Source organism: Apis mellifera, linkage group LG10, assembly GCF_003254395.2.
Source record: "Apis mellifera strain DH4 linkage group LG10, Amel_HAv3.1, whole genome shotgun sequence".
NCBI classification, from domain to species: Eukaryota; Metazoa; Arthropoda; class Insecta; order Hymenoptera; family Apidae; genus Apis; species Apis mellifera.
In genome coordinates, this window is record NC_037647.1 from 9,206,086 (window position 1) to 9,218,444 (window position 12,359).

The 12,359-nt window shown below is 44.9% G+C and overlaps 1 protein-coding gene across 10 annotated transcripts in view; it reads left to right on the forward strand.

Moving 5' to 3' along the window:
• The window catches only part of LOC410211 (four and a half LIM domains protein 2), a 67,805-nt gene that overhangs the window by 36,846 nt on the left and 18,600 nt on the right, over nucleotides 1-12,359 (forward strand). For 4 of the 10 annotated variants that reach the window (XM_006566016.3, XM_026443378.1, XM_026443381.1 and 1 more), the window contains 3 exons: nucleotides 6,764-6,938; nucleotides 7,396-7,626; nucleotides 7,722-7,931. In XM_006566016.3, the coding sequence (XP_006566079.2) occupies nucleotides 6,764-6,938; nucleotides 7,396-7,626; nucleotides 7,722-7,931 (616 nt within the window). Of the gene's footprint in view, nucleotides 1-296; nucleotides 584-3,339; nucleotides 4,002-6,500; nucleotides 6,578-6,763; nucleotides 6,939-7,395; nucleotides 7,627-7,721; nucleotides 7,932-11,647; nucleotides 11,798-12,359 lie in introns of those variants that run through there. The other 6 variants (XM_026443379.1, XM_026443380.1, XM_026443383.1 and 3 more) reach the window with 5 other exon arrangements.

Here is a 12,359-nt window from a genome sequence, read left to right on the forward strand (position 1 = left end):
GTCAATCCGTTAATCGTGTCGACGTATATATATATATATATATATATATATATATATATATATATAAATTAGAATCTCCATGTTACTTCGTCGCGTATATAAATCTCTTCGCTAATTCGTACAATTTGAATCGAAAGAGATTTCCTTCGGAAGGAAGTGGAATCATCGAGGATTTCGTCCTCCACTCTTCTTGCGTTTTCCTCGAAAGCATTGATCCTCGATTCTCGAGGATTCAAGAGAGAGAGAGAGAGAGAGCGAGGAGGAGCGACAACGCCGCGGTGAATCGCGTAATCTAATTCCACTCGTGCCCGGTTGCAATCCACGACAAGGTGGGAGCTTGCTCCGTGCGCGAGCTTTCGACGATATCCGAGGGCGATCCGCGCCTGCGCCACCGAGGCGCACCGTTTCACAGGCCACCCGGTATTAACTATAGGTACACACCTACCTACGTCCCCGTCGAATCTCATGGCGCCAGTTTGAAGTACGCTCCTTCTGCGAATGCACTCTCTGTTATGTGGCACGCGCCGCGCCGTCCCGTCCGATTTTCGAATCTCCCGCCACCGCGACCGCCTACCCCGCGCCGGTATCGTATCTCCTCTGTTTTATCGCAGTGATACCTCTCTCTTTCTCTCTCTCTTTCTCTCTCTCTCTCTCTATCCTCGATCGAAAGGGGTGCTATCTTTCTACCCGAAATTGGTGATATATTCGTCCACAGTTTTTTCCCCAAAGTTCACCAGAGAATATCGCAAGTGGTGCACAAGTTGGAGCGAACGACACGTTGGATCTTTTCGTCCTGTGTACACGCAAGTTGTGTATATATACATTTTTAGGCGATTTTTGTTTTTGTCGTGGAACACGATCAATCGGTAAACGAGGAAAACGGACGGAATGGGGGATTGGCTGCTTACAATTTCTTTTTTATCGCGGTGCTACGATAATGGTGAACGATTTCTCGCGCGCGGATCTCTCCTTCTCTCTCCCCTCCCGATTTTTACCTTTCGTCAGAAGACGAAAGCGATGGAAAGCGGTTGAAAAGAAGGAGGGGAGGGATTGTCCGCGACGAGAGGCGATAGACGAAACAAGGCGAAAATGCGCGCGTATACACCCGAGTCGGCTATTTCAGCGGCATCGGCGTCGCTTAATATAGCGGGCATTTGTCTAATTAATAGCCATTAGGCCGGCGGGCGTCTCATCTCGATAAATTCGTTCGGCTTACGCGGCGAACGGGAAACACGGCGAAACATAGCCGCCTCCGGAATTTCTCTCGTATGCACGCCGCATACACGCCTCGTCACACGTATGTGACACCTGTCCACTACGCTCGGCCAATGTTTTCATGCCTGTTGCTTTCTGTGTACGCCCGTTTCTAGATACTCTCGCGTTGGATACGCGAGAAGCGTGCATCTATGCTTACGGTTCGACGGTTGAAGGAATTTCGCGCGCCGGGGATCGTATGACGATCCGTATATCGCGGTAATCTATCGCGTTGCCAATGAGATAAACTTGTTATCGCTCGTAGGAATTTTTTTTCTTTCATCGGTGTCCCTCAGTTGCGTTTCCGAGTTGCGAACCGATAATTTTTCACCATTTTTTTTTTCATTATTCTCCAACCGAAGGACGGACAACGTTTTCGATTCGCACGACATTCGATCCGAATGGAAAGAAAGAAAAAGACGAGAGAACTTTCGCGTCTTATTCGCCTCGTTAAATAACTCTTGGCAAAGCAAGAAGTTTCGCCCGAGATACGCGTTTCGACGACTGAGACTAACTCAACCCCGACCCTTGTCCTTTCCCTCCTCCTTCTCCTCTCCACGCTCATGCGCCGCCACGATGATTCACCTGCGACGGAATAGCCGGATTCCAGGTAAAACCGTTTCAACAAAACGGGGGAGGAAAGGTGTATATCGTGTCGTCATCGTACGCTTTTCGATCGAGTATATTCGAGGCCCATCAACGCCGACGTTCCGAACGTCCGCGTTACCTCCTTCCTTCTCGCTTACGTCAACCCCGATCTCGCGTACGTACGTAGGCAACGTGGTCCACGCACGGCGCGTACACGTACACGCTGTACGGTTGCCCGCTGACGCGTTATTTATACGCGTCCGTACGGCGGAAAATGGGCGGGCCGCGATCGAATTCATATCGACCGCTTTATTAGAAACACCGCGCGTCTTCTTCCTCGTGTATCCGCCAGGATTATGAGATCGATTAATCGGCCGATTTCCTCTCACCAGAGAAATCTGGAATGGAATCGTGCGCCTAGCTCAACGAGTCACGAGTCGTTTTTCCGAGCGTAGGATTAACGTCGGACGGAGATTCCTATATTCGTTTTCGTTGGAACGCGAGTGGGTCGGTCTGTCGAGAGAATCGTTCTCGAGGGAAAAGTGATTTTCTCTCTTTTTCTCTCTCTCTCTCTTTCGTGCCCGTTATCTCTGATGGATACGCGGAGATTATCTTCGAGTCACGCGTATATAAATGTGTCTATCGTCTCGATTTTTATTAGTTTCGAAACGACCGTGAAATTCTATATCGGACAGGTAATCAGTCGAGAGTGTCGTAGTCGTCATTCTCATCATTGTTCTCGTTACGATTACCATTTTCTTTGTCCGTCGCGTAACCTTGAGATCGACGGAACGGGAGGAGGAAGGGGGATACGGGGAGATTTCTCCTTGATCAGAGATAAATCGATTAGAGTCGTACGACAATGGATTCATATGGATTCCGTTCCGAGTTTTGACGCAACCCTCCTTTTTCTCGACCCGCACGTTCATCCCGGAGGATGATCCACCCTATAAATAACCGCGCGACTTCGTGAACCGTGGCGATTTCCGCAATGAAAATAAATTCGAGCGGGCGCGCGAGCGGGTACCGCTTCTGCCTGTCCGTTCGCGTCTAGGCGTAATAATTTTTCTGGCGACAGCCGACCGGCCGTTCGGCCCGACGATAAAACAAACCATCGACCGTCCGTTCGAATCAAATTATAAACTCGTCCTGCCATTCTCCCGACTGTCCAACACGCTCCGTTCTCTCTCATCGCGAGGACAGAATCTTCCTCTCTCTCTCTCCTATTTCCATTTCCTTCGATTCCGTCCTTTTCCTTCTTTCTTTTCTCTGCGAGGGGTAGAGAGGAGGAGGAGAAAGAATGGACCATTCGAAACGAGGAGCGTTCCGCCGCTTTCGGTTCGATTAACTTTTTTTGCCCGGTGAAAGTAGCTTGGTGCGTGATTTTCCAGAAACTGCTCGACCGTTTTCCCCGCGTCTTTCCTTTCCACGAAAGTCGAGCCCCGTGAAAAATAGGGACGTTTCGATCATCACAGAAGACACAATACGAATAAATAACATTTACTCGAGAAACTTGAGCGAGAGAGGAACGATGAAGATCCAAGAAGAAGAGGCATCCTCCAACGACCAATCCTGAACGACAAACTTCAGAGGCGTCACACGACGCCTACGTTGCTCTCGAGCTCGGGGTCGAGGATGAGTCCGAAGGGGCCGACGAGCAGCCAGGAGGGGCCCAAGATGGAGGTGAGGGTGTCCTGCGTCCCGTCGCCGGGCGCTGAGCCCCAAGGGATCAGGGTGAGGATTCCCGAGCCCAAGAAACGGCCCGTCAGCCCTCCCCAGTCTCGGGACTCGACGATGATGCGGGCCAGGTGCCCCTCGGTCCCCGAGAAGGATTTGTACAGAAAAGCCGCGTCGTTGGATCGTCGCGACAGGTATCCGACCCTGTCCGGCGCCGAGATCAAGCGGGGGTTGATCCCTGGCGGAGGGGTGGAGGCGGCGCCGCGCAACAGGAGGAACCCTATGCTGGATCGGAGGAATCGTTTCCCGACCATATCCGGCGCCGAGCTGAAGCGGGGCCTCGCGATCGGCAAGTGCCCGCTCGAGGACGGCCTCGATCTCAGCCTGGCACCCTGGCCGGGCATGAAGTGGGCCTGCGTCAGGGTGTTGCACCTGTACTGTAAGGTGTTCGACCAGTTCGAGCTGTTCGAGCTGATAGTTAGGTAATTGGCCAAGCAAAACTTGGTTTCTGGAAACGGGTTTGCCGCGAATGGATTTCGTACACGTACGTATATATATATACACAAACCTGTTCCCAGCCTCGATTTATCCACATGTCTCGGAAAGAGTAGAATCGAGGTTTCTTTAAATTCCTCGATCTTTGGCCGAACTCTTTCTCTCTCTCTCTCGAAGGGACGTCCCTTCGATTCCCTCCGATCTAACGATGTTAATGATATTTGCTCTCTTGCCAGAGACACGTGCCACGGTTGATAGATCGTTTACGAGCGTTCTCTCACGGACGGTCTAACAATTCCAAGGCAACGTGTTTACTCGATAAAAGTTCGCGTCTGATTAAAATTCCATCGGCGGCGGGGGCGCAGCGTAAATATAATTAACCGGCATTAGCAGGCAGACAAAGTTTCTGCTCGAGTATACGCGATAGAGAGAAAAAGAGAGATTGCTTTTCTCCGAAAAATTTCAACCGCGTAGCAATACCACGCAAAACAGTTACTCCTTCGATCGAGAGATCCGAATTAGCGTCGTTTAACGCCCCTCGTGTGTCCTCTCCCCCGACCAGGGCAATAATAAATCCGACACGACGACGATACGAGGGCAATTTTCTTTTCTCGCGACGAGCGCGCATTAATATAAGTCGACCTCGACTCTCTCTTTCTCTCTCTTTTTCTTCTTCAAATTCCGCTCGAACAGGGCCGCTTACAAGCGTGTTACGCGTGTATACCACCCATCGTGGAATGTCGGGACAAATCGCTCGGTTTATATATCGTCCAGGGGATTAATCGCGCGTTATAACGTCTTGGTTGGTGGAAAGGACGCAAATAGTCGCGTCACGGGACACACGCGTGAATTTATTCGGTTTAATTTTTCTTTTTTTCTCAACGCTGGCCGATTTTTCGCCCGAAATTTTCGAAGCGAGCGAAACACATTCGGATCCGGTGTGTTTGATGTGTCTGGTCGCTTTATTAAACGGGGACCCGTTTGTCGACGATTCGACAACGAGATTTAATTGGAGGGAGGCCCGGCAAATTGGTTGGGATCGGAGGGAGTTACGCGGATGTCCAAAGGCATCGATCCGAGCGAGACGTTTCAAGTGTCGCGATCGTAATCGGGGAGGGGACGGGTTCACGTGGGCAAACGGAAAACGAGCGTGTCGAGTGGAAACGGGTCCGGGACCGTGAACTCGAATGAATTATGGCCCACATGCGAGTATTACGTTTCAACGTTGGCCAAGTTAACGAGGCGTCAACGTTAATTTGCAAATCCATTCCGCCGGATCCTCGTCCAATATCGAACCATCTTTACCGTTCTCCTTCTTTTTTACCGTTGAAAACTCTCTTTTGCGAGTTGATAATCCGCGCGAGGCAACGAAATTATACGAAAAATATTTCTGCTCCAGAAGGAAAAGTGTTGGAAAGTTCGAGAGGTAAGAAAATGTAGGTAAAAATCGCTCGACCGGAAAAGAGAGATTATTTTTAACGAAAATCACGTTGTGCTTTGTCCATTCCTTGGAGAAGGAATCGCGAAACGGATCATATTGGAGAGGTTCTGGTTTTGGTTCGACGATCGACGAAAATAAGGTGTCAAATTGCGTCCGCGTCCCGAATGTCTCGAAATCGTGCTTCTATGAAGCCCGATTTTATGGCGGCCCATTAATGCGTCCGCCGCCACTGTTAAATTTAACGAGCTCTCCTCCTCCTCCTCCTCTTTCTCCTCTCCTGGTCCTCGCCTATGTTCCAATTCGCCTCTGTTTCCCTCTCCGCTCGTCCGGTCCTCGTAAATCGGATTTAATAAATTTACGAGCCAATCGTGTCTCTCCTTTCTTTTTTTTTTTTTTTTTTTTCCACCTCTTCACGTCCGTCCAAACATCGTGCTAGATAAGAGTTTCGTTATCGTCGTCCAATCGAGGTCGAATAAAGAGAGGAAGAATAGGTAGGCCAGTATTAGCACCGCGACGACCTTGCCGTTGACATATCCGGAAGGGTGCGGTAGAAAGGCGATGAATACCACGAACCGGGGCAAATGCATCCCCTTGATTATATACGATCGACGTTCGATCCGACCATTAGCAGTGTGTTACGCGTGGGCGGAATTGGAATCGAGACTTCCCTCTCCCCTTCCTCCATTTTCGAATCGAAACGCGGATGGATAGAGGCGAACTTTGTCTTCTTCGAGTCTTGTCTCCTTTTTTTTCCCTTCCCTCCTTTCTCGTAATGGGATTAAAATTGTTTTGCTTTTTACGCGGTTTAAAAAATCGTGTCACGACGTTGAAAGGCGATTACGGAGTACTGAACCAGTACCGACGACTTACTTTACTCGGAGAAATAAGAAACGGGGACATCGTTTGAAAAGGAGGGGAAAAAAAAAAAAAGAAAAAAAAAGAGAAAGAAGGGCACAGATGTTTGCATTAATTAGACGATCGGGCAGGAAACGCTTTACGTTCGAACGCAATAAAACTGGATTAAACGTTCTATCGGGACATCGAGGCGTATCCGGAGTTAATGAAAGAGCCGAGACAAATATTTAAGCGTGGCATCGTAGGGCTTAATATATACGATCGAGTGTATATATATATCGATGCCCGTTTCGTATATACAGCCAAATATAGAGAAAGTAAAGACAGTTTCCTAAACGAGAGAGGAACATTAATCTCGTTGCACGAAAAAATTCCACGAGTATATCATGAATGATGCATGACTTTTCAAAGCTAACCTCACTTCTCTCAGGAGATTCTTTCCTCCTTTTCCAGAAAGAACTGCACCAGTTGCAAGTGTCCCCGTGAGGCGCACGATGTGTGCCACGAGGAATGGGTGTCGGTCAGGTCTCGTTTGGGCCTGAAAGGCGAGGAATTTTCGTGTCCGGCTACTTTCGACCCCAGGGGGAAGGGCCTCGCCTGGGCACCTCCTGGTCTACCAGCTCACAAGGTGGGTGATCGTTTTTCCGTTCGATATCGTTTTAACCAACCGTTTGTTGTATCAACAAACTATCGTCGTGTCACTGCGAAATTCGACGACTGTCGAGAAGCTATTCGGTCGATTACGTCAAAAAGATACGATTCGAAGCGAAATATTTCTAATAACGAGACAATATTATACGATACTCGTGTGTAGCGTTGTGCATTCGCGTTTGTATATTCCGATACGCACGTTTGGCGAACTTCCAGTTTCCGATATTTTCCAAAGTACAAGGCATAAATTAACGAGAACTGGTCTTTATCGACGGATGCTTTATCGTGCACGCTTCCCGTGTCCGTTACCCACTCGTATTTATCATATATTTTTTCTTGTCTTCGACGCACGCGCACTTTTTAAGGAACGATGTATTCCAAATATTTTGGCTAGATGGCGCTACGCATAGGCCTTGTTTTCTTCGTTGCTTCAGGTGGAGGAATACTTTTCCATGCTACCGGAAAAATCCGTGCCTAGGTTAGGTACGCCCGGAGAACGATACAGGGATCGACAATTGGCATTTCAGCTGCCTAAGCAGGACTTAGCCAGAGCTTATTGTCGCCACTTGAATCCGAAACATGCCAGCAGTGCTGACGATTTTATGGCGGCAAGGAACGAGATCGCGTTGGATATCGGAAGCGTACAGGAAGTGCTTGAAAGAGATGTAAGTTTTGTCAATAAATATCATAACGCTTGGAATTGTTTGTACTTTATATTTTAAATGAACAAATTGCACAGTGCGATTTGATGTGTTTGTAGGATTGCGGTGCGTGTCACACGCCATTAAAATACGGCACCCTTGCCGTATCTGCGAGCAAATTGGGTCTTCTGTACCATCCTGCATGCTTTCGTTGCACCGAGTGCAAGGAACTTCTCGTCGATCTTGCTTATTGCGTACATGACGACACACTATTCTGCGAAAGACATTATGCCGAACAGTTGAAACCAAGGTGCGCGGCTTGCGACGAGGTGAGTATGTTTCTTTTTCTCTCATCTCTGATTATATCTTTTGCTATTAATTAACGGCAACGTTTAAATCGAGAAAAGAAGGAAAAGAGATAAAGCATCGTAGACTGTATATATAATAAGTGTGACGAAGAAAGTAGATAGTGGGAGAAAGATGGAGATAGGATAAAAATATTGAAATCAGCGCCATCTCCAGAGTGCCGCAAATGAAACTCAATATAGAAGGACAGAAAATGATAAGAGAAGGATAGAGATAGTTTGAGAATTGATTACTAACGCCATCTTTCGAGTATCAAAGGTATTTCTTCGAAGGTAGGATAAGGTAGAGTAAGAATTGATGAATGGCGCTATCTCTTAAAAACTTTTAGAAACATGTCTCTAGAAAAGATGGCGTTAACGATCAATTCTTATCGTATCTCCATCTTATTTTGAATTGTTCCAATTTATAGCAAAAATTGAACCTGGAGATAGCACAAATTTTTTAAAATTTTTATCTTATCTTCATCATTCTTATACTATTTGCTTTTTTTATCTATACTTATCCTTGGCCTGTCTCGATGTTACTATAATTTAGTCATACAAGTACAGAATAGAATACTTTCTGTATCACGCGTATCTATATCATCGTTTTGTGTAGAAAACGATAATAATTTCAATAACAATTAAAATTAAGACTTAATTTTCACGATAAAAGTGTAATATACATAAATTATTATTTAATTTATAAAGTTTGTATATTTTTATATACGAAAATCGAAAAATTGTTAGTTTAAAAGATAATTCGATAGAACGTGTGTTAGACAAGGAGAGCGAATAGTGAAAGAAGGACAGAGATAGGATAAAAATATTGAAATCAGCGCCATCTCCAGAGTGCCGCAAATGAAACTCAATATAGAAGGACAGAAAATAATAAGAAAAAGATAGAGATAGTTTGAGAATTGATTACTAGTGCCATCTCTCGAATATCAAAGGTATTTCTTCGAAAATAAGATAAAATATAGTAAGAATTGGTGATTAGCGCCATCTCTTAAAAACCTTTCGAAACATATTTCTAGAAAATGCAAAAGATGGCGTTCATCTTCAATTCTTACTCTATCTTATCCTATTTTTAGAGAAATAATTTAATACTTAACTTGATACTCAAAAGATGGCGTTAATGATCAATTCTTATCGTATTTCATTATTTCGAATCGTTTCAATTTATAGCAAAAATTGAAATCTAGAGATAGCACAGATTTTTTAAAATTTTTATCTTATCTTCATCATTTTTATATTTATCATTTTTATATATTATTTGCTTTTTTTATCTATACTTGTACTTGGCCTATCACGATGTTATCATAATTTATTATTACACAAATACAGGATGGAATGCTTCCTATATCTATATCATCGTTTTGTGTAAAAAAAACGATAATAATTTCAATAACAATTAAAATTAAGACTTAATGCTACGTTAATTACTTAAATTGTAAAGTTGTATATTTTTAATATACGAAAATCGAAAAATTATTAGTTAGAGAAATAATTTGACAGAACATGTGCTAGACAAGGAGAGCGAATAGTGAAAGAAGGAGACAGAGATAGGATAAAAATATTGAAATCAGCGCCATCTCCAGAGTGCCGCAAATGAAACTCGATATAAAAGGACAGAAAATAGTAAGAAAAGGATAGAGAGTAAGAATTGACCGTCAATGCCATCTCTGGGATATTCTTAAAAATTATTTCGAATGTATATTTCGTTTAGCATTCAACAGATGGCACCAATATCAAATTCTTATTCTACTTTACCTTATTTATGAAGTAGTGCCTCTGAAAATTAAGAGATGGCGCTAAACATCAATTCTTGGATTATCTCTATCCTTTTCTAACTATTTTCTGTCCTTCCGTATTGAGTTTCATTTGCGGCACTCTGAAGATGGCGTTGATTTCAATATTTTTATCCTATCTCTGTCCTTCTTCCACTATCTTCTCTCCTTGTCTCTCTTACCCTTGGCGCGTAAGTACACGCCAGATACGAGATATCAATTAAACACGCTTTCATCGTCTCTCTGTCAAAAATTCAACAATAGTACCCAATCTTTTGTATGTACAAAAAAATTCAGACACGCGAGTTTTGACGCATTATTATCCATTCCGGACTTAATTAAAAATACAATTATTTGTATTTTTAATATTGACATTTTAAGTTTCGATCCCGCTCACGTTATTAACATTGCAAATTTATTCCGAAATGAATCGATGAACGACGGGAATGGTGTGCCTAGAACGATAATTCCCCGAAGAATGGAACAAAAAAAAAAAGAAAAGAAAAAAAAAGAAAACGAAAAAAATGTCGACTCTATCCCAGAAAATGAAAAAATAATTTATAATTCTTATTAGTTTTCGTACCAGAGCCGATAGTGTGTAATAACCGTTAACCGTTTTAAATAAGTATGGCGTTATAACGAAACGCGGCAATTCGTTTTCCCATTTATGGTTATGATACGGCAATGAAAGAGCCTCCTTACCGCCGTTTCGCAGTAAGTAGGCACTTCTCGTCATTCGGCCGGGCATTTTTATCGCATCGACGGCGCATTGCTTTCGTATTAAGAAAACCTGAAATCTCACCGGTGACCCAAATGCACAGTCAGCTGTCAAGGTGCGCATAAATCGCGCATGCTTCGTGCCAAGCTCGAGCCGGTCTTCTACCATTACCACCACTACTACGACTACCGCCGCTACTACTACCACCACTACTAAACCTACGACGCGACCACCGCCGTTTTTTTGAGCTTTACGAACCATTTAACATCGACATTGACGGGATCAACGGTGGCGCAAATATACACATATACACACACACATATATATATATATATATATATATATATATATATACGTACGTATATTCTCTTCGAAATAAAACTCGATACGATTCACCGATTCTTACGCAATTTCGAGCAATTTCGCGATTCGTTCGAAATCTCCCTCTCCCACGATTTTTCGTAAATCTTATTAAATCGTAAACAAGCCGAAAATATCTGGGGCATAATGGTATTAATCGTCGCCCAATCGCGATGCGTTGTCTCGCGTTGCATCGCGCGGGAACTGGGCCGCTTTCGGCTTTATTTAGATACGGACGGAAATAGGAATCGTGTAGGATAGAAGCCGTACATCCTACGATATGTACGCGTGTGTCATCGTGGCCAACGCGCAATGGAAATCGTTCCTCGGGAACATCGGGAATTGGCCAAGACCTTTTTTATCTCTCGAGTCACTCCGTGACTAACAACTCCTCTCTCTCTCTCTCTCTCTCTCTCTCTCTCTCTCTCTCTCTCTTATTTATCGCTCCCTGTATCGTCTTGTATCCTCTTCGAGGATAATTAAAAAGAGATGTTCGCTCTTAAATTCTTCCATCTTTTCCTCCATCGAAAAATGAAAAACAGGGAGGAAGAGTTTTTCGTTCGGATTCGACAATTAACGAGGAGGGCTGGGAAACTTCAGCTGCCACAATTTGTTATCGAGCCTCCTCTCCCTCTCTCTATCTCGTAACACGTCTGAATTGGTTTTCTTCCAACCGGAAACCCGACGTTTAATCGTACCCGCGCCCGGTCGGTAATCTATTTTGACTTCTTGTCGAAGCTCCCACCACGATCTCTCCACCGTCTCTCTGTCCAGACACCCGTCCCCGTCTTTTATTAGAGTCAGTCAATTGGAGGCTAACGAAAGGGCCAACCGAAGCAACCCGCGAGGAAAACCTCCACGTTCGCGCGAGCCAGAACCTCGCCTCAAAAAGTGTCCATCCGCGAGTAGTACGAAATTTCCTGCCCGGATTTTTCTCCAAATCGTTTCGCCGACTAAAAAAAAAGGTTTTCCTCGAAGTTTGGGTAAGTGAGAGAGCCGCACACCGAATAATCCCCTCCCAAAGAAGACTCTCTCTCTCTCTCTCTCTTTTTCCAGTCACTCCAATAAAATAAAAAAAGGAAAAGAGGATTAATCACGTTCCTTGATACCCGTAATACAATACACGATACACGAATGCTTGTAATACTTTTTCGAAAAAAGGATCCACTGGTGAATATTTATTGACGGAGAGGATCTGGTAGAGAGAGTTCCGCCCATCATTTCGGGACACGTTCTGACCCTCGTGCGGGGAGACAAACGGTCTTTATAAGATAAAGCGTGGCGTAACGGTGACGCAACGAGGAGGAGGAATCGCCGGTGAGCGATCGTAAAACTCGCCGCGACAACAACGCGTCCGTCTATTTCGAGAGCGTTGCTTTCGGTTCGCATCTTCTGCTGCGCAAAAATCCACCTCCCCGTCGCTTCCTATCTACCTTCTTCCTCCTAGGAATCCTCCTTTCGATCCATCCGTGTCGATTGGGCAAAGTACAATTTTGTATTTTACGTGTCCTTTCGCAATCTCTTCTCCTCGCGAGGAGGGGAGAG